Genomic DNA, 23326 nt, shown 5'->3' with positions numbered 1-23326 from the left:
TTTTGGTTTTATTTTGTTCTTTTATGTCAGTACCTGTACGACAGTTGTAGAAGACAGAGGGTCTGTACAGATTGCAGCTTTTTATTTTTCCTCTTGGGGACAAGACTGCCACTTTGTTAGCCTCTGGGGACACAGTTGCAGCTCCCAGCAGGGACAGAAAGGGGTCAGCTGGCTGGGGCAGAGTGTATTCCTCTCTGTAATTACTTTCAACAAGAGGGAGAAAACCTGCATGATTCAAACACCTAATGGAGGCCAGGTGATCAAGACCCACAGCCCCTGCATGCCCTGGGACTCTGCGTCCCAACCAATAGGTGCATGGAGCAAACTACTCTACAAAGTGTGGGGTAGTCTTAGGGGATTCAGAGTGTGCATGAGAGACACAATCATGGAGGCCAAGTCCGACCACAGGGCCACCTGCAGCAGTGACAGGTACATCTGACCTACTAGACTCACACTGTGAAGTTCATTTACATAAGGGCTTGAGATTGTCTCAGGCACTCGATAGCAGATGGGACAGAATAGGGACAGTGCAGATTCAGTATAGTGGCCCTGGGCTGAACACAGACTTTAGCAGCAGTTGTCTGTGACAGTTCTAGGTGAACCTGGCTCACTTTAGCTGATCTAGGGCCACATCACAGGTGATAAACAAGCTTCTCCACTCAGAATGAGGACTCTGATTCCACAGGTGTATACAGCCCTGGAGGGTAGGTAACCCTAGAAACAGATACTCAGCCATGCTCTCATTACAGTAAGGGGGTGCTACAACCTCAAGGGTGTGTCCCTCCCTGCCCTAGATTAGGGTCAGGGGAGCAGTGGGGCCAGCGGGGAGGGAAGAAACCCAAATGCTTGACTCATTGTTAACAGAGGTGGCTTTTTGGAAATGACCAAGCCCTTCTCAAGATTCTCTGTGCAGTTATTTAAATACTGTCATGAGCACACTTCATGGGACATGAACTCCTTTACAGAGTCAGGGACCTCTCTGCATGTCTCAACCCCAGAGGTCCATATATAGGAGGAGGGCATGCAAATAGGGTCCTTCTGCTCATGAAAAGCAGCCCAACCCCAAGCCTGCGGCTCTAGGACAGGAGCCCAGCCTGGGATTTCCAGGTGTCCCCTGCCTCTGCTCAGGACAGAACATAGGCCATTGACTATGGAGATTGGGCTCAATTGGGTTTTCCTTGTTGCTATTTTAAGAGGTAATTTGTAGAGAACAAGAGGCACTGAGTATGAGAGTGGATATGACTGAGAGAAATACTGAATGTGTGAGCATTTCCTGACCTGATATCTTTGTGTTTGCAGGTGTCCAGTGTGAAGGGCAGCTGGTGGAGTCTGGGGGAGGCTTAGTGAAGCCTGGGGGGTCTCTAAGACTCTCCTGTGCAGCTTCTGGATTCACTGTCAGTAGCAACTGGATGAACTGGGTTCGCCAGGCACCAGGGAAGGGGCTGGAGTGGGTCTCACACATTCATAGTGCTGGTAGCACATACTACACCAACTCTGTGAAGGGTCGATTCACCATCTCCAGAGACAACTCCAAGAATGAGCTCTACCTGCAAATGAGCAACCTGAGAGCCAAAGACACAGCCATGTATTACTGTGCAGGAGACAGAGTGAGAGTAAGTCAGTGTGAGCCCAGGCATAAAACTCCCTGTAGGAGACAAAATGGCTGGGCTGCAGGGAATGCTTAGGGCACCAGGGGGCGCTCAGGTCACAATGATCATAGGGAGCAACTTGGGAGCAGCCAGATGCAGATTTAAGGGTTTGTTTTCTGGCAGGTGTGAGGTTAACTCTCCACAAAGCATTTTCCCTCTGGGAGCTTCCCTCCCTTCATGCTTCTGTGCTGACCTCTCCAGTATCTGAGTTACAGAGACTTGATTTCATCGGAGGAAAACATTTTCACATGATCAAAGTCAGAGAGTCACCTGCATCTGCTTACTCCTATTCTAATGAATCACCCAACCTTCTGAACCAACTCAGCTGAATCCAACAGGAAACTTTATTGGGCCCAGGAGTGCAGCAATCTCTCAGAGTCCATGCTGGTCAGCAAAAGGATAAATGCATGGTGGACAGTGTGCACCAACTGTGTATGAACCCAACACCAAGGACAAAAACTTTGGTTGGGGCAATTATGGTTTTGAGCCCATGTCCATGAAACCGATGGCACTTGACATTATGTGGAGTTAGGGGGACACCTCACTATTCCTTGGTATGGATAAGAAGGGTGTCTCCCACACAGAGGGACTATGAGTAAGTTTGCCACTTCATTGAGGAGTCTGTTGAGAGCAGGGCAGACTTTTCAGTAGCTCAGGGATACTTGGATCACACCAGGTAAGGAGCCTGTTTCAGGTTCTTATTGTTTATCCGTGACAAGGTCGGGTAGTGTCTTGTTCACGAGAGGGATTTCAATCACCACCTGCATCAAACTATAAAGACTACTGTCCTGGCTGGTGTAGCTCAGTGGGTTGAGCATAGGCTGTGAATCAAACGGTCACAGGTTCAGTTCCCAGTCAGGGCACATACTTGGGTTGCAGGCCAAGTTTCCAGTGGGGGCCACATGAGATGCAACCACACATTGATGTTTCTCTCCCTCTCTTCCTCTCTTTAGCAAAATAAATAAATGAAAACTAAAGGAAAAAAAAAACACTTTCACTTCAGATTTCCCAAGTGTGCACAGTAGGAGAGGGGTGAACCTTGACATGTCAGCATCAAACACTAGTCTGGCTCCTTATTTCACTGAGAACCTAGGAAACATGAGTGAGAATACAGAGCTACCAACCATTAGGGGTAGATAATTGTTCCATTCCCTATAAAATGAGGATAATGTTTACATATAAGCAATGATGAAAATAATAATGCATTACATGACATCTTAGTTCCAATTCTAGCATAGAACCTGTCCACTCTACAAGGATGTTAGCTTGTTTTGAAGGGCTTAGCTTACCTTTCTGCTCCCAAAGGTGAGAACCTTCCACAGAATTATGGGCATCCTCCATTTGGGGACCTCTACTGGTGTAGTTTTCTATCTGAATGGAATCACGATTTGATTCATTTGTTGTTGTTGTGAGATTGTGATTGTGTCACTCAAAAACTCACATATTAAAATCAAAGGCCCATGGGGTGATGTTTGGAGGTGGGGCCTTGGGACAAGTGGTGGTCCTCAGGTGGAGCTCTCATGAACAGTATTTGGGCCTTTTTAACAGAGGAATCCAGAGGCTCCCTTTTCCAATTCACTCTCTGTTATAACAGTGAACAAATAGACAACTAGTAAGCGGGTTCTTACTAGACATCAAATCTGCCTGCATCTATTCTTGGATTTCCCACTAATATGTCTGAGAGAAATAAGTTTCTGTTGTTGGCAATGGCCCAGTCCACAGTAGTTTATTACCACTCCCTGGGTGGATTAGTATTGTAGTGTAACATGCCCATGAGGGCTGACTCCCTTGAGGTTTGCTGCCATATTTGTTGTAAAAGGCACAGCATGAGTGTCCTTCCAGTGATGCCCAAGGGCAGTTTTTCTCTGGTGTTTTCTTCTACAGAGAAATTCTCCTGGTTGTAGGTCATAGGAGGGTCCTAAACACATGTAGCAGGATGGCAGCATTAGAAGTGATTATCATCCATTAGCCATTTCAGTATTTACCACATCAGCATGGAGCCAGATCCAGATTTCACTGGAGATAAGATCCATAAACACATGGTCCTCCCAGTCACTGCATCACAGGGACATGGCTGATGTTCTTGAAGGTGTGGACATTAACACCACTCAGGAGCTGTGGTGTTAGGGACTAGGGTACTGGAGGGTTTACTTAGTTTTTATCACGTTAACTAATCATGCCACATTTTCAAACTTCCCAGAGAGTGTATATAATAATGGCAATGTAGCATTTGGATCAGAGTAACCCCTTACTGAAAAACCATTATTGTGCTGCATGGATCTCAGTCACTTGATGTCACAGTCAGTAAGTCATTGTGGGAAGAGGGGAACGTGACTGAGCACAGAGTGTGTCCAGGGGAAATAAAATGCACTGCATGTGTTTATTGCTTTTCCCCACTCTCTTCCTTGACACTGATGGACTCAGTGCACAGGAGTAGAGTGGGCAGGGATTCTTTCTTGAAATTCCCAGAGCAGTCCTTACACTGGCCACTGACCTCAGACCCAGGAGGCCGACGATAGGGATGAACCTTTCTGTGTGTCAGCACATGGGCAAGGGAATACAAGGAATTTATCCTGAGCAGAAAAGCATGAAACATGGTGCAGGTGCCACATTGTTGTAAATTAAATTGTGTTAAACTGAAAGATGGTAGAAATTAGTAACATCAATAATAACTCTACATCATACAGACTAACCAGCCTCTTATAAAATTCCCACTATCACAACAAGGGTGTTTGTCCCTCTGAGTTGAGTGGGGACCCTCACCCATGAACCTCACTTCTCTGCCCATAAGGGGAACATCACATGCAAGTGGGGTGTTCCGTGTGATGATAAGCCAACCCTCATCACTTTCACTGCATCTCTGAGATAGCATCCCCAGGCCCCAGGTCTCTGTAGTTTGCATTCATTGTTGCAATTAACACAGAGGAGCCATCATGAACTTTGGGCTGAGATGAGCACTTACTCTGATGCTTTTACATAGAACATTACAAAGAACCTGGGGATATGAGTTTCCATGTGTGTATGACACTCCTAATGAGAATATCCTGTCTGCAGATGCACAGTATAAGTTGGAGCTGGGGGACACCTGAGGCAGCCAGGGGTTCTCTGAGATTCTGTGGTAAATGCTCTGGATTCAGTTTCAGTGGCTATTATATAACCCTCATCGGCCAGCATCCAGGAAAGAGACTGAAGTGGGTAGGTGTTATTAGAAAAAGACTTATCATCACACTACACAATATACTACATCAGTGAAAAACCATATCACCATTACAAGAGAGGATTCCAAAAGCACCACTTATGTGCAAATGAGAGCAAGAGCACTGACCTGTATCACAGCATGGGAAACACAGAGAGGGGAAGCCTGTATGAGCCCAGACACAAACCTTTGGCAGGAGGGGGTACAAACAACATGAGGTGCCCAGGACCCATGGGTTCTGCAGGCACAGGGAACTTGGAAGTTAATGAAGGCTTGGTTTCATCCATGGCCCAAAACTTTCCTCTCTATATGACATTGAACATACAGATACCTAAGAAAGAAATCACCACCATGAATCTAAAGTGGATGCTTCTCCTCTATCTAAATAGACCAGGCAGACACATGTGATCTTGAACTTGGAAGCCTTCCCGTAAATTTGTTGTGACAGTTGGTTTTCATCTTAGTTTGACTGGATCACAAGTTGTCCAAAGATTTGGTTGAAAGTTATTTCTTGGTTTGTACATAGTTTATTTACAGGTGATCCAAGGCTGTTAACTGATGTCTCAGAAAGACTGATTTCACCAATATAGGTGGGCACCCTCCACTTCCTTGAGGGACTCACTGGAACAAACAGTGAAAGAAAATATTAAACCCTTCCCACCTCTGCCCTGGAATCTGCATGTGGGGCAGAAGTCTTCTTCCTTGGGCACCTAGGTCCTCAGCATTCAGACCAGGCTTAGTTATGAAAGCAGTCTCCTGTGCCTGCTGCCTGCAACCCCAGCTCATTGGACTTTTGGATGCCTCACAGTCATAATGAGAGCATCCATTATTTATAAATGTAAATGAAAATACACATATTGTGGGAAGCTTCCTTGAAAACCAGGATCAATGGTTTCATAAAGTAGAGTATGCACAAGTTTCCCCATTGGAGCCCACACAAGGGTTAACATGAAACGGTAATGGGCAAGTGGTGAACAAAGTAGGGGAATGGTAACCCCTTCTGCAAGTCAGACATGCTTTGACAGAGTCATGGAAGTAAACTGGCTCAGAGCTTAATTTTTTATTTTCGATGTAGTGGAAGAGAGGACTTCTGCTTAGAGTAGCATGTGCAGTTTCCATCTCCCATTGACATCTAAGGGGAGAACACACTTTCTTATGGAATTTCCTTTGTGGGGCAGATGGAGAAGAAGCAGGAATGAGCCATCAGTTGTCATCAGTGAAACACAAAATGAAATAGAGGTCTCTACCTATCCTTCCTAACACCTGTGAACAAGGAACAGATGTGAAATAAGGAGTTACTATGTGTGGACAACCACCATGTGCACAGAAAATAAAATGCATGATTATAAGTAAGCAAACGATGATAGAAGTGAAAAAGATAATGATGATGATGATGATCTGAGACAGGGGTGTTGGTCCTATGAAACTATAACTCTTCATATGGACACACCATCACCATGGCTCCTCCAGGCAGGATTGTCCTCTCTTCCCTGTAACTGGTGAGAATTTTCATAAATGGAGCCCCAGTGAATTACGCACCTTGTGTGATCCATGCTGTAACCAGATCTGTAAAAATACCAAAAATGTCCACGTCTGATTACCTGGAATCTGTGACACTGTTACCTTATTTAATAGCCACACTGTGAAAACGTGTATGTATGTTTCAAGGAATCCTCTCTCCACTCGTGTGCAATGACATGTTCCTTATTTCTGTTGACCTGTACCTGTAGAATTTCAAACTTGCTCTTTCTAACCAACTTGTGTTTCTAATTATTTAGGTATTCTCTAAGATGGCATAATCTGTCTCTACCATGCTTTATACTTTCTTCTAGGGCTTCACATAGAAAGTCTTTACACCCATATGTCTAGTAACTCAATTCATGAAAATGGGGCATATTCCTCTATGTGACTAAGAGAAAGTCTAGCATCCTCCCCTTACCTATTTCCAAAGCCCCCTTCAGATTGTGGGTAATTTTCCAGCAGCTATGAGAGTCTGTTCTAGTCTCTATGGCTGCCATATCATCAAACATGGACAATGGAAACTGACATATTACAGGGGAGTTTTTTTTTTTTTTTTTGAAAACCACACAATAGAGAGCCAGATAAAATATTGATAACTTACATACCTTTATGTTAAATAGATTTGATCCAAACAAATATTTATTTAGCCAATAAAAAATGGGAAAATGAAGCATGTAATTCTAATGTAATTCTGCATTATAATTCTGATTGAAGAATTATGCATTAATTATTTAATAAAATGCTTTTTATGCAGTAAGAACATTATATGACATGTGGGAGACACCAGAGTCCTTTGACTTCAGTGTCAATCCCCAGAAGCCAGGACAAGAGAGGCTGGGAGTGAGGATTTCCTGTCAGGGTTGAAGTTCCCTCTTCTGTGAGCAAGTCTATGCTAGGAAATTCTCTTCATTTTCCTTCTTCTGAACCCCCAATTCACCGAAAAGACAAAGCTGGCACCATTCACTATTGTGGAACCATTTGCTGAGTAGGCTCATGATATTGTTAAGCCTGACTATTAGTTTACTCTTCTGAGCTTATGTCCCTAGAACCGGGAACTACTGGAAAAGCAAGATCAGAAGGTGACTAGCTGGCCCACAGCTGCATGGAAAATATAAGGTTGGATAAAACTGCAGTTTATACAAAACCAACTGGAACCTCCTGTATTGCAACATCACCAGCATCCCAGGGGCCATACAACTGTAATACACACACACACACACACACACACCATTTTTTAATCCAATAAAACGTCAAGCCCCTACATTGTGCTGCTGATGTAAGTCTACACACTTAAGCCAATTTCCTCCCTTGGAAAGTGAATAAAACCTAACTCTCCATTTTAGTCTCTTTCAAAATTCTTTCACAGACTGTGTATCGGTCACCCTAACACATATTAGACTGAGAAAACTGGTCAGTTAATCCACTTCCACTATCACTTCCACATATGAAGAATTCTGAATTCTTCACATACATAATCATTGTTCTCAATTTTAATTCTTTCTGCATGTAAAAACGTGATTATTTCTGATGTAATTAGTCTCAAGTATGAAATGTGCCCTAGGTTCTCTCTCATAAGTAAGGTATCTGCACAGGGACATGTAATCACACTCAAAACAACTTTCAGCATCTAGAACCAAGAACGTTCACATTGTCTGTGCTTTGGAGGAAGTTTCTCAGATCCAGATGACATCAAAAAAAAAAAAATATATATATATATATATATATATACATACATGATATTGAAAATGACTCTGCTTTTTTTAAATTTTCATGATCAAGTAAACCTTAATTGTATTTCAATGATAATATAAACTTTTGTTAATTTTTAAAAGATTTTATTTATTTATTTTTAGAGAGGGAAGGGAGGGATAAAGAGAGAGAGAGAGAGAAACATCAATGTGCGGTTGCTGGGGGTCATGGCCTGCAACCCAGGCATGTGCCATGACTGGGAGTCGAACCTGCGACATTTTGGTTCACAGCCCGTGCTCAATCCACTGAGCTAAGCAGCCAGGGCACTTTTGTTAATTTTGAATATATTAGAATTTGGGATTCAGAAATTAACTGAAAAAATGCTAATAAACATTTTTAAAAGTTTGTTTTCTTTCAATCAACCAAGACAGGGCTTATTAAAGAAAATATTTAAAATTATTATTACTAAAATTAAGTCCATTACTCCCATGAAATAGTCCACTGAAGGAATAAAAGACAAACATGAAGAATGTATTTCCAAATCCTAAGTCTGATGGAAGAAAGTGTTTACTACACATTGAGAACATATGTGCTCTAGGGGAGAGCCCAGCACCCTCTGACCATAGTGACCATCCCTAGAAAAAGGAAACGGGGAGCCTGGGAGAGAGGGTTTCATGGCAGCATTGAAGGCCCCTTTTGTGTGAGTAAATCATTGCAAAAATTCTCATTAACCTGCCTCTGCACGTCAACATCACTGAGAACTCTAGACATAGAAAACAGATCAGTTAAGCCACTACTATGAACTTTTCAACACAAAAAATGTCTCTATGGTCCCCACAAATAATTATTATTTTTATTTCTAATCATGTCTTCATGTAAAAATGAGATTGTTTGTCATGTCTTTAGTTTAGGGTCTCTGTAACATGCCATGGGTGTGCAAAAGGAAAGATACTGCAAAAGGAGGTGTGGACACAATCAAAATCTTCTAAAAGTAATAAAACCTCTTTAGTCTCACTTGCCTTTGATTGAGTTGAAATGTCTCAGACAAAAATTGTTACAAAGATAAAGAAAATACAATATTGAAAATTGCTTGCTTTCCTTTTTAATTTTTCACACCAAAGTAGACTTTATTTATATTTTAAATGCATATTATACAATTTTGGGCCACTGGCTGGTGTGTCTCAGTGGACTGAGTACTGGACTGTGAACCAAAGGCATAGGGTCGCTGGTCTGATTCCCATCAGGGTGTATGCCTGGGTTGTGAGCCAGGACCCCAGTAGGGGGCGCTCCAAAGACAACCACTAATTGATGTTTCTCTCTTTTTTATACCCCCTTACCATCTCCAAAAATAAATAAGTAAAATAGTTTAAAATAAAAAAAAATCAGTAATTATACACATCTATCTGTGTTGGGTTACATGAACTGTCTGCATAAATGGCAATCCCATTTAAATCTGTTTGAAAGATGCATGAGAATTTAAAAGTGTCCCCTACTCAACTAGTCCAACATTTCTTATTATGCTCAGAAAGGTGTGGGTGTCCTTTGATCATGTTCCAATGTGTCTCATCACAGAGGGGATACCCTATCCTTGATACACATAGTGAGTGAGTTCAAGAGAAGTGGTGTCCCCATAGAGGTCCCACAATGCCCAAGGTACCTGAACCATCTCACCACACTGATAAGGGAAAGGCTGCCCCACATGCAAATTTCTCTCCCAGTTCCAGGGTTAATCCTCCCTGGGCTGTGGGTGTCCCCAGCTCTCACCTAACCCAGAGCTGAAGTCTCTAGGGAAGGCAGAGCTGTGCTCTAGAAGAAAATAAAACTGCTGGGTTTCCTCCTCTGGCTAATGAAAACCCACCAGGGTCAGTGTCTCAGATGACACATAGGGGTCTATGGGAAGGTAGTAATTGAATGTTACTGACAGACTGCTGCCCCTTGTCCCTGGTGCCCTTTCTCCGGTGCAGCGGCAGAAGTCAGGCCCAGGTCTGGTGAAACCCTCAAAGACCCTCTCTGGAATCTCTGTATTCTCTTTAATGAGATATTCTGTGCACTGGACTGACAAATCTCCAGGAAAGGGTGTGCAGTGGCTAGGTGCTATAAATAGTGGTTGAAGCACATATTCTAACCCAATGCTGAAATCTTGACTCAGCATCACTAGGGACACCTCCAAGACCCAAGTTTACTTAACAATGGACAGCCTGAGAAACAAGGGCACAGTCGTGTGTTACTGTGTGAGACACATGGTGATGGGAAGTCAGCATGAGCACAGACTCAAACCTCCATGCAGGAGACAGGAGGGCTGGGCTGCAAGGTAACTAAGGACACCAGGGGACTCACAGTTTCCACCAAACATACTGAACAACACAAGGGGGATTTATGTACTTTGGTGACTAAAAAGGTACTTTCTTTGGGAGGAGGGGTTTCTCTCAAAATCCTCCGCTCCAACCAGGCACACCTCTTCCCTCTTCTCTGTGAAACTACTTCCTCATATTCTCACTGCATAAAATACATGAGGATGTGACACTGTCCACTTGCAGATGACATGCCATCATGACTGCAACTCTGCTTCGCCAAGTCCCTCTACACCCTGTTATTCTTTCTTGACAAAGCAAATCACAGTTTCTTGTGAAATTATATTTAACATGAGTTCTTCACATACTTCTAGGAGTTTTGTTCTCTTGAATGAATTCTATGTTCCTAAACATATACATACAGATAGGTAAGCCTCTTTATTTGAATTAGAATCTATAAACAACCCAGATGTCCTTCTAATTATAAAATGAGAAAACTAGGGAACATCCATGAATGCAATTCTAGTCATCAGTGACAATAATGATCAGCTGATGCAGACATCAATGCAGGTGACTCTCAACTATCACTCAGTGTGGAGGTGGTCAGGCTCAGAGTGGTATGTACTGGTGCTCACAGGGCCACCACAGATGACAGTGATTGGTTGGGCTGTGTGTCACTTTCTCTTTGTTCCCAGGTGGAAAACTGCACTACCCTCAGACTGAATGTTCCCTCCTTCTCAGCAGGTCCTGATGAGTGGACAGCTCCCCACAGGGAAACAAACCCCTCCCGACTTCTGTGAATGAACATTGCCCATGACCAGTCCTGATGTTGTTCTGACAGTAGCTGTCTCCACCAGGTGCTTCCATATTTGGTTCTCCCACTGTGAAGGACTCCAGGGAAGCTGAAACTCCTCTGATTCCCATCACCTGCAAAGGCCTTTCACCACACCTACTACTCCAGTACCTGCACACACTGCTGGAAATGGCATCATCTTAATGGGAATAGATCTGGAACTCTACTTGATGGATGATTTCCAGCCTTTTTCCTGACAGAAATCTGAGACAGGTTATTCACCTGCTCATGGGGACAAAGATGGGTGACCTCCACAATCAGCCAGGAGCTGAGTGTTCAGATCTGATTACATGGCAGCTAGTGATTCCATGACCACCGGTCCTGGTGGGTGACCCCTGCCAGCAAGTCAGGGTGAGGCAGTCAGTGAACCAGAGTCCAAGGTGTTCTGTGTCCAGGACAAGGCCTTCATCCCAAGAGTGGGGTTGATTGGACAGAGGGAGTCCTGCCATTTGGTGGTAGGTGCCTGGAGCTCACACCCATCAGCTAGCAGATTGGGGATGCATGAAGAACATTGAAGTATTTTCCTCTGGAAAGGGGAGCATGTGACCAGGAGCTGGAAGCACAGAGTCTGTGCTCTTGAATGTACCTGTCTTGAGTGAATTTGCTGCACTAGGATGGTGAATGGAGGGTGTTTGCTTTTGTGTATGTGGTCTAGCTGTTCCCACTCTTTTATGGAGGAAATTCTTCTCCATTACCCATGTTCCAGTATGGACATTTCTATTCATAATAGGGTATTTTACAGCAGGTTTTTTTTTTTTCATTCTGACTCTGACAGAAGCCCTTGTAGCTCTTCATGCCCTCACACTGGAAGTGAAGCCCTGTGTGTCGTGTTTGTATTGTGGTGAAACTCCTCATGAGATGTTCCCTTAACACAAACCAAATAAATGTGCTACTTGTTAACCCCAGGTGCAGTGATGGGCAGCTGACCTCTGGATCCTAACCACACTGAATAACAGGGTGCTTCTTTGGAAAGGCAGTTCACCATGACCCTCCCACCAATTCTGAGAAACCACCATGCTGCCCTCAGCAGCTGTGCCTGGACTATCTATGTAAGAGGGATTGTTTAGTGTTCACTCAGCTATGCCTGTGTCCCTTCACTCAGCACACTGTCCTCAATGTTGATCCATGTAGTTTCTTACAGTAGGATTGTCTTTTAATTGTTGTAAAGATACAGTACAAATAAAAGAATAAATTGAGAGGCAGCCATTGTTTATCTGAGATCATAATGCTAAGCTTCTTGGGAAGAATGGATTCAGGGCAGAAGCCCTAATATTGTTCTGACTAGGGGTGAAGACAAGGGGTGTTTGAGAGACAGGGAGGGATGCAGGTACAGGACTAGAGTGGAGGAAATTATGTCATTGCAGACAAACTAAGTTAGTCTTTAGCTGTGTGTGGGGCTGCAAATGTGGGGATTGTCTGCAATTTTCAGTGCTGTAGTCAGGATGCCTCTTCCCTGTCAGCTGTGCAAACACTTGTGTGAAATGTAGTGTTGGGGGCCCAGTGTAAAGGTGACTGTGCTGAACCCACACCTTGCACAGGTTAGAGAAAGAAGACATGTCGGGTGGTTTATCTGGGATGGTTCTTCTCACTCTATTTTAACACAGCCCTTCTCAAATTGAGAACACTTCACATGTGTTGTGTCCACCACAAATCCCTGACTTTACTCATACTCAGAAGAGTTGGAGATTAAGGAAGACAGGATAAACAGTACTGTGTGGCATGAGAGCTCACGGAGCAACTTTAGCAGACTATGCTGACAACGTGTTCCAGCATTTGGTCCTTCCAATACAGTTCCAGCATTTCAGGGCCCAACTCCATTCATATCACAGCTTCCTCCCTCTAGGCCCTTGACCTGATATGGAATAGACACCACACCCAGCTGTCACTGTGTCCCAATCCTGTAGGCTATGCACCAGTCACTGCAAGGTAAGTCAGCGAATTCAGGCCCAGCCCACCATGAAGAGATCGAAATAGCTCATTATAAAATAAGACATGATGGATGTGATTTTGCTATCGCATAGCTTCTGTTACAGGAAGTTTCTAAGATACTGATGTCTGATTCCCTGACATGATATCCTACATAAGGACTCCTAGGTCCAGTGAACCTGGAAGTCATTGAAGGATAATAAGCACAGAGCAGGAACAAGAGCACGGGGCACAATTGTTGCTTGAATTTAGATATCCCAGGAGTAGACAGGCTAGTACAACTGTGGAGGGCAGACTCCAGGCTCTGGACTGGATCCTGCAAGTATTTGGACCTGACGATACATGGCACTATTTTCCAATAGACTCTATACATCCGAACTCAGTCCGTGGTGTAGACACCATTCCACACAGGACACTCTCCACACCCTTTAACACAGTGTCCATTACAATAACCAGCAGCTACAACACATGGTCTGGCACAGGGTGTTGAGCAGGATGATTCCCCCAACACAACTTTGGAGACAAGTTGCAGAATGTTTCTTCTAATGGCAACAGTCAAAATCTGAAATGGATTAGAGGTTCTTAGAAAGGGATTCATCCATAGTTGGCACATTTAGGTACAATTAAATCAAGGCTGTGACTTCTGCCTTATCCATGGAAGTCTTCACAGTGCTGGACCAGCTGCAGAACAAAAAGTTTCTGTGCAGGTGTGTGGATGGATACCAGGCCAGCGGTATCGATCGAGGCTGTGGATGCTTGTCGAAACACAAGAAAAACATACACACGGACAACCGAGTCCTGCGGGGAAATAGGTATGAAATAGACACTCTCTCTAGTGGAGAATGCCTTGGCCACCCTCCCTAGGGGAGAGACCCTCGTTCTCCTGTCTAAGCAGGCTTTTATTCTTGAATACAGATACAGTTTTCAGATTACAGATACTGTAATTTACAGTACTTGCAAATCACAAGTACTTAGCTTTGAAAGGCACTGGCAGATCTCATGCTGGGATTCCGAGATTTGGTTTTATCATTTAAAAAGACTACAGGACAAGCCCTGGCTGGCATAGCTCAGTGGATTGAGCACGGGCTGGGAACCAAAGTGTCCCAGGTTCGATTCCCAGCCAGGGTACATTCCTGGGTTGCAGGCATAACCCCCAGCAACCACACACATTGATGTCTCTCTCGCTCTCTCTCTCTCTCGCTCTCTCTCTCGCTCTCCCTCTCTCTCTTTCCCTTCCCTCCCTAAAAATAAAATAAATAAATAAAATCTTAAAAAAAAGACTACAGGACACAAAAGCTTAGTATCCTTTCCTGCCCATGCCTTCATATTCTAATTAAAAAGCATCCTTCAGCAAGCAGGTCTTACAGGATCTTTCATATTCTATGACTCAGGATTGATTACCCTGGGGGACCACCAACGCTGGTCTGGACTGCACCGCCTCTGTTATTTCCGCAGGCCTGAGTGGGGAAGAGGAGACAAAGGCAGCCAGGAGACTTGGATTTCTCACAACTAAGAACAAGGACTCAGGCTTTGACAAAGCCGAGGGGGCAGGGGTCGATGTCGATCACCCCTTCATTTGCACAGCCCCCAAAATCCTTCCCTGAGGCCTCCATGTGATCATGACTGTCTTACTTGATCCCCCCTATGTGAAGTCTTACCTGTCATTGGCTAAACGATCAAGCATTGGTGGCTGGCACAGAACAGGCAGCATTCATGCCAGGGAAAATTTTTGTCTTCTTAGTGTCTCCTGGTTCTGAAGCCTCTTATTCAGCCTTAACCATGGGAGGTTACAGTTTCCTGAGACCAGGCAAGGTAGACCTCAACACAGGTGGTGGCATTTAACTCATTTCCTCACTGCAGATGAGGTTGCAGCCCCCAACAGAAACACAAAGGGGTCAGCCTGGTCAGGTCAGAGTTGATTCTTCTCTCTAATTGCCTTTAAAAAGGGGGGGAATGCTTTCATCATTCAAACACCTCCCAGAGACCAGGTGCTCAAGGTCCACAGTGTTCTCTGGGTCTGTGTCTTAAAAAGAATAGACACACTCAGCAACCTACTCCCCACAGTGTGGAGTAGTCTTAGGGGATCCAGATTGTGCAAGGAAGGGAATAATGACAGATGCCAAACCTGACCACAGGGCCACCTGCAGCAGTGACAGCTACTTCTGACTTTCTAACACTCACATTGTAAAGTCCAGTTACAAAGGGGCTTGAGGTTGTCTCAGGCCCCTAGTAAACAATGGGACAGAACAGGGACTTTGTGTGTCCATGATAGTGGTCCTGGGCACACCAAAGACTTTAGCAGCAGTTGACTGTGACAGATCTAGGTGAAATGACAGACACATTTTAGCTGATCCAGGACTAAGTCACAAGTGATGCCCAATCAGTGTACTTCTGCTACAGTGTACTGAGGACTCTGAGTCCACAGGCATATACATCCCTGGAGTGCAGGTGACGTTGGATTCATATACTCACTCAGGCCCCTATTCCAAAAAATGGGCTCTACATCTTTACTGGACATTTCCTTGTCAGCCCTGGAGTTATGAAGCTGAACATGGGCTCTGATGGTCTCCTGCACATCCATGGATCAATCTTCAGTAGGTACTGGATGCACAACATCCAGCAAACTTCAGAGAAGTGTTGGAGTGGATGCAGGTATCTGGGGTGATGGAAGTTCCATGCCCTGTGAAGAATCCATGACAGCCTCATTTACCATCTTCAGAAACAATACCATGAGCATGCTGTTGCTGTAGTGGAACAGCCTGAGAACCAAGACACAGCCATGCATTACAGTATTAGAGATACAGTGAGGGGAAGACAACTTAATCTCAGACACAAACCTTCCTTCAGCAGCCAGGATGGCTAAGCTACAGGGTGTACACAAAACACCAGGGGGTGCTCAGGAACCAAGGGTTCTGCAGGAGCAGGGCACTTGGAGGTTAATGAAGGCTTAGTTTCATCTCTGACCAGGGATCAGGAAGCTCTAACTTTCAACATGTAGATACCTAAGAAAGTAATCACCGGTACGAATCTAAAGTGGTTTCTTCTCCTCTATCTGAATGCACTAGGCAGATACATGTGATCTCTGACTGAGGAATTTTTGTCTCCTAAATAGCTTTGTTGTGACTGCCAGCCTTTGTTTTAGTTTGACTGGATCACAAGGGCCCTACTGTTGGATAAAAGTTTTCCTGCAGTCTTTCTATAGTCTGTTTACAGGTGAACTCTCCTTTGAATTGATGGCCCAAAAAAGCATATCATTTCCCCAATGAAGGTGGGCACCCTCCACTCCACTGAGGGACTGCCTGGAACCAAAATCAAAGGAAGGAAAACTAAGCACTTCCCCCTGTGTGCGGGCCTCTGTGTCTGGGACACATGTTTTCTCCTGGCCTGGACACTGGTCCTCAGCCTTCACACCAGACTGAGTTTTGACAGCAGCTCTTCTGGGTCTGCTGCCTGCAATCACACCTCATGGACCTTTGGGGCATCTCATTGTCCAGAATGTAAGCATCTATTCCTTATAAATATAAGTGTAAATATGTGATTTTTGGTTCTTCTCTGGAGGAACATGACAAATTTTTTTTTTTTTTTGTAAAACAGATGGCACAGATATCCCCATCACAGCCTGCACAAGTGTTAACTTAAAATTATTCTGGGAACTCGGTGAACAAAATGAAGGAAAGCATTAACTAATGTCATGTTAGAGTTTGTGAAGCTGTTCCCTAACATTCCCCGTGCCATAGACATGTGTGGCCCACTGAAAATATGAGATGATCAGAAAAGTCAGAGATTAATGAATACAGAATAAAACACTCTGCATGGCATGAGAGCTCACTGAGGCAACCTCAGCAGATTGATCTGGTGGCATGCCACAGGATACTGGTCCTCAGTGATTGATCTTGCAAACAAGTTTTATCCATTCATCTTGGAAAATAATCCACTGCAATTTGCCTTCATGTGGGAACATTTGTGATGTGCATTTACTGAAATGATACACATGTATTTTGATTCATCAGATTCTCACCCTTGATGCAGGTCCCAAGGGTGACAATACATTATAATCCCAAGATCAACATAGAGGACAATATGCACTATTTGGAATGATGTGGTGACAACATAGCTGACACACACTTGATAAATTGAGCACAAGTCCTTGGGAACTGTAGAAATGGGGACTTTCTCAGTGCTCTCCTAGGCAGGGTCCATCTGTGACATTCCCCAGACGGTGAAAAGCAATCAGATGCACTCTTCAGTTCCTAGAACTGAGTGAGATCTCAGTACCTGGCATGGTGCTGGATTTGGAGGACACGGAGTCCACAAGTGGGACATCACCATAGGCCCTCCATGATTGACCCTAGAGAAGACCACCTTTAACAGGGTGCCTCAGAGATGACCAGTGGTGTCTGAATTCTCACCTGTCATTCCCTGGTCAGTAGAAGAATATCCACGACCGTTGAACCTTAGGCCCAGCTACAGGAGGAGGCAGTGGTTCCTGCAGTGACTGACAGGTGCAGCTGTGGGTCACTGAGCAGTGAGTTTGTCCCACATAGGATGCTGGGGACTGAGGTACATAAGGCAGGGGTAGAAGGAAAGACAATCATCAGGATGGAACCTCTAGAAAAGATGAAAGGCCAGAGTGTCCTTCACAGGGCCGCCTGTCACTCACTCACTCAGGAAGTCACACCCTGGCCAAGATTTCACATGGGTGTTCTTCCCATGTGGCAGCTAACAGGGGATGAGGGGGACCTGAAGATTATTACCATGGAAATCATCACTGTGTGTGTGTGTAACTGAGCAGTAGAGGTTCAGTGGGACTAAGGTCACATGCAGGGATCCTCAGATGGGACTTTCCAGCAGAGGAACTGGAGGACATCAGAGGCCCCCAAATATACCAAGAGCTTCCAGACTCACAGGTGTTTGCTGTGCAAGTGCATCAGGCAGCTACAGGGAAGAGGCTCCCTGTTGATTCATAGAGGACTGGTTATGGGGCTCTCTACAGAGTGACTAGGGTTTTGTATGGTCAGTTCTCTGTGCCCACAGGTGATGAAGACGTGGTGTCCCTGAGGGAGCACCCTGAAGTCAGTGTCCAGCCATGAGAGTTTCGTACCTTGTGAATCCAGACAGAACCATCCCTGGCAATGTGTTTGCTGGGCAGCAGGTGACATGTGGGACCCACAATTTCAGGGTTCATGTCCCACGAGAAGGTGCAGACACAGCTGGGGAAGGAATTTCCCTGAGCTCCACCCCCTCAAAAACCATTCACAATAAAATTGGACATGGGGTGGCTATAATAAATATCCTACGCTTCCATCAGAGTATTTACCAAACTTAATGAGACATGAGAACTACAGTCAATGGGGGTATGTCTGGGCCTCCTTTATATCTGAGTTGTAAGTAGCTGGGGACAAGATGACTTTATTAACTCATGAGGGGAAAAGTTTTGGAGACACACTGGCCCAGCAATAAGACATGCAGTTATGAAGGCCAGGAAGGCCCAAGTGGTCTCTGTGTCACCAAAGGTGGGATCACAGTGAGAAGTATGTCCTGTGGACACTAGTTCCTCAGTGGGAGGAGCCATGTCTACAGAGTTCAAGGTCCTGGAAGAGAACCTATATCCAACAACACTGATGCGGACTTGAACCCTGATTTTCCCATTGAGTATGGTCTCTGTGTCTTCTACCCTCTTACAGGTAGAGTCAAATAGTCAGCTCTGAAGTGTTCTGTTTCATGAAAATGCAAATGAGAAGAGGGAGACTAGTTTAAATATGGGTCTGCCTGTGCCTTGACAGCATCACCCACAGCCACACCCTCCCCTACAGAAGACCTGACAGCACAGCCCCTCACCATGGACTGGAGCTGGAGAGTCCTCTGCCTGGTGGCACTGGCTACAGGTAAGAGGCTCCTTTGTTCCTGGGTTGAACAGGGGAGCTAGGACAGTCAAGTGACATTTCAACACACTCCTTGTCTTCTTTCTGTAGGTGTCCACTCTGAGGTGCAGCTGGTACAGTCTGGGGCTGAGGTGAGGAAGCCTGGGGCCTCAGTGAAGGTCTCCTGCAAGGCTTCTGGATGTACCTTCATTAGCTACTATATGAACTGGGTGTGACAGGGCCCAGGTCAAGGCCTTGAGTGGATGGGGGCAGTTAACCCAAACAATGATAGCACTGGATATGCACAGAAGTTCCAGGGCGGACTCACCGTAACTGCAGACAAGTCTGTGAGCACAGTCTACATGGAGCTGAGCAGCCTGAGACCTGAGGACTCAGCTGTGTATTATTGTGCAAGAGACAGTGAGGGGAAGTCAGTGTGAACCCTGACACAAACCTTCCTGTGGAAAACAAGAGGGCTGGGCTGCAGGGAGCCCTCAGGGCACCCTGGCGGGCTCAGGTCACACTAAGCTCAGGTTTCATTTGGGGAGCACCATTTAAGGGCTGGTTTCCTGGGAGTTGTTGGGTTAACTCTCCACACAGAAGCTTCTCTCTAAGAGCTTCCCTTCCTTCATGTTTCTGTGCTGACCTCTCCAGTATCTGAGTTACAGGGACTTGTTGTCATCAAAGGAAAACATTCTCACATGCACCAAAGTCAGAGAATCATATGCATTTGCTTACCCCTGTCCTAATGAATCATCAAATTTCCTGAACTACATCGGCTGAATCCAACCAGAGTCTTTATGTGACCCAAGAATACTGCAACCCCACATAGCTCAGAGTTGAAGCTGGTCAGCAACAGGACAGATGCATGCTGGACATAGGGTACCAGAGGCATATGAACTCTACACCAAAGACAAACAACTTTCTGGTGAGGATCATTGACTTCACTTCATGTCCATGACACCAATAGCAGTGGGCATGATGTGGAGGTAGTGGGTTCCCCACTATTCCTTGGTATAGAGGTTTAGGGTTTCTCCCACACAGAGCGGCTATGGAAAAGTGTGTCACTTCATTGAGGAGTCTGTTGAGAGCAGGGCAGGGTTTTCAGTGAGTCAGGAATGATTGGATCACGTCAGGTAAGAAGTGTCTCAGGTTTTATTGTTCATCCCTGAGAAGACTGAGGAGGGTCCTGCTCACAGAAGGGGTTTGTGTGGTTTCAACCTCCTACCTGCAGCAAACTAGGGAGAATCTCCACTTTCTCTACCATGTGTCTGCAGGAGGAGAGAGAGGGGTGGATCTTAACATGCCAGCATCTCACCTCAAACATTAGAGCCTGACTGCTTTTCCACCAAAAAAACTTGGAAACTTGAGTGAGAACACAGAACTACCAACCATTACAGGTGGAAAACAAATTTAGTTCATAGAAAATGAGAATAATGGTGATATATAAACAATAAGGGGGGCAATCATGCATTATATGGATGTGTTAGTTCAATTTCTAGGGTGGAACCTGTCCAGCCTGCAGGGCCTTCAGCTTGTTCTTAAGGACTTTCTTCATTTTTCTGCTTCCAAAGATGTGAAGCTTTCACAGGATAATGGGCATCCTCAATTTGGGGAGGTCTGCTGGAATTACTTCTAACTGGGTGGGACCATTATTTAGTTCATTTCTTGTTGCCATGGTTGCTGTTTATGTCTTTCAAATACCCCCATACTAAAACCTGAGGCTGGTGTGATGGTGTTAGAAGGTGGGGCCTTGGAACAAATATCAGCCCTAGGGTAGAGCTCTCTTGAACAGATTTAGGGCCTTTATAACAGAGGACTGATGATGCTCCCTTGCCCCATCCAGCCTTTGAGATTACAGCAAACAGCCACTAGGGAGCCATCCTTACCATTCATCAAAAGTGCCGGCATCTGTTCCTGGATTTTTCACAACTGGGTCTGTGAGAAATAAAATGTTGTTGTTGGTACTTTGTTAAAGCATCCAGAACAGATTATCATTGTAGAGTAACATGACCACAAGGGCTGACTCCCTGGAGTTTCACTGCCATATTTTGTGAAAAGTAGAGTGTGAGTATAATTCCAGTGATGTTCAAGGATAATTTTCCTCAGTTGTTTTCTTCTACAGGCAAAATGCGTTGGTTGAAGGTCATGGGAGGCTCCCAAACAGATGTGCCAGGAAGGCATCATTAGAAGTGGGTATAATCCATGAACAAATATATTATTTACCACATCAGCATGGAGCCAGGTCCAGATCCCAATGGAGGCAAAATTGAAAAATGCATGGTCCTCCAAGTCACCATGTCAGAGGGCCAAAGCTGTTGTGCTCCTGAAGGCATCACATTAACACCACTCAGGAGGCACATTGAAAAAGGGGGTTTGAGGGTTCAGTTATGTTTGATAATTTAATTAAGTATGCAGTTTTTTCACCCTTCTCAGAGATTGCATATATTAATGACAGTGTGGCATTAGGATCATAGCACTCCCTTACAGATGAATGATTCTTGTGCCATGTGCACCTCAGTCACTGAATGTGACAGTTGGTAAGACCCTGGGGACAGAAGGATAACAGTTTGAACATACCGGGTGTCCAGGGCTGTTAAAATTATCGACGTGTATCCGTTCCTTCTTCCCACACTGTTTCTACACAATGATGGGCTCTTGGTGCACAGATGCACAATGGGAATGGATCTGTTTTGAAAGCACAAAGATCAGCTCTTACAGTGCCCACTGACATCAGCCTGGGAGGCTGACAATAGGGATGAATCTTACTCTGTGTGTTGACACATGGGCAAGATCACTCAGGGAATTTATTTTTAGCTTAATAGCATGAAACGCTGTGGAAGTGGTATATAACTGTACATTAAATTGTGTTGTTGGCTGATGGTAGAAATTAGCAACAAGGATAAGTCTATGGCACTCAGGCTAATCAGCCTCTTAAAAAGTTTCCACTGTCTCAACAAGGATGCTTGTCGTTTTGAGTCGAGTCGGGACACTCAACCAGGTTCTTCACTTCTCTTTCCATTACAGGACAAGCATGTGCAAGTGGGGTGCCCCATGTGCTGATAAACCCACCCCACCACTTTCCCTGCACCTCTGGGAGAGCAGCCCAAAGCCCTGGGTCTCTGCAGTTTGCACCCATTGCAGCAGCAGAAGCATGGCAAAGCCCAGAGGAAACATGGTGAAGTTTGAGTTGAGCTGGGCACTTGCTCTACTGCTTTTACATGGTGACATTATGAAGAATCTGGGTATTTGACGCTGCTGCTCCTAAAAGGAATAACTTGCCTGTATATGTCCAGTGTGAGTGACAATGATAGAGTCTAGGGGGCCCCTGAGACAGCCTGTGGGTCTCTGAAACTCTCCTGGGAAGGCACTGGATTTACATTCAGTGACTATTATATAACCTTGATCTACTGGCCTCTTAAAAGAGACTGGAGTGAATAGGTGTTACAAGAAACAAAGCTAACACTCACACACCAGAATATGCTGCACCTGTGAAAGGCAGTTTCACCATCTCAAGAGATTATTCTAAGAGCACTGCCTCTCTGTAAATGAACAGCCCAAAAGCTGTGGACACAGCTATGTATTACTGCTTGACAGATACAGAGTGGAACTCAGTGTGAGACCAGAGAGAAACCTCTCAGTTGGCCAGAAAGTGACCATCAGGGGGCGCTGAGAGTCTCTGAATACAGGGGCAACCCCAGGAGCAGTTGCAGGAGGAGGTTTGTGATGGTTTCCTGTGAGGTTTCCTCTTCCTGTAACAGTTCCCCTCAGGCAGCCTCTCTGAATTCCTGATTCTGTGCTCATCTCTGAGTTTTCTGTGTTAGAAATGTATATTGTAAAGATAGACAACTTTCCAACAAGGACAAAAAGCAGATTCTTTTTCAGGCACTCCTGTCCTGAATTCCAATGAGTCATCAAACCTTCTGACCCACATTGGCTGAGTCTAACCAGAGGCTCTGCTGGACCTAACAGCCAGCCCAGCCCTACACAGATCAGTGTCCAAGCTGGTCAACAGCAGGGTACGTGCCTGCTCAACAGTGGGCACCAGAGGTTTATGAAGCCAACACCAGAGAACAAAGACCCCCCAGTTATGACAGTCATAGACTTGGCATCATGCTCACACCACCAAGCGTAGGTGACACCACACAGAGCCAGAGGGACCCACACAGCTTGGTGTGGATGTCAAGGTGAAGGAACAACCCACACTCCAAGGGAGCATGGGACATTTATCATGTAGAGTTGAAATCTCTGGGAGGAACAGGACTGGACCTTCAGCAAGTCAGATTATTACAGTAAGTCCTGGTTAGCAGCCCTCGGGTTGTTTACTGAGGAATGATCCA

General features: G+C 45.0%; 1 long non-coding RNA gene and 1 gene segment (V, D, J or C); both read left to right on the top strand.

Annotated features, from left to right (window-relative positions):
* The first annotated feature begins 1102 nt into the window (after window positions 1-1102).
* On the top strand, window positions 1103-1685 carry LOC114489766. The segment is given in 2 exon segments: window positions 1103-1196; window positions 1300-1685. Coding segments are annotated over 2 exon segments (432 nt in total).
* Window positions 1686-18902: 17217 nt separating this feature from the next.
* LOC118498635 lies at window positions 18903-19393 on the top strand. The gene is made up of 2 exons (XR_004901114.1): window positions 18903-19010; window positions 19098-19393. It is a non-coding gene; the product is annotated as an uncharacterized LOC118498635 (long non-coding RNA).
* Window positions 19394-23326: the final 3933 nt, after the last annotated feature.

The sequence above is a fragment of the Phyllostomus discolor genome (genome assembly GCF_004126475.2).
Source record: "Phyllostomus discolor isolate MPI-MPIP mPhyDis1 chromosome 15 unlocalized genomic scaffold, mPhyDis1.pri.v3 mPhyDis1_scaffold_37, whole genome shotgun sequence".
NCBI classification, from domain to species: domain Eukaryota; kingdom Metazoa; phylum Chordata; class Mammalia; order Chiroptera; family Phyllostomidae; genus Phyllostomus; species Phyllostomus discolor.
Note: the sequence above shows the minus strand (reverse complement) of the source record. Positions and strands in the feature narration are given on the sequence as shown.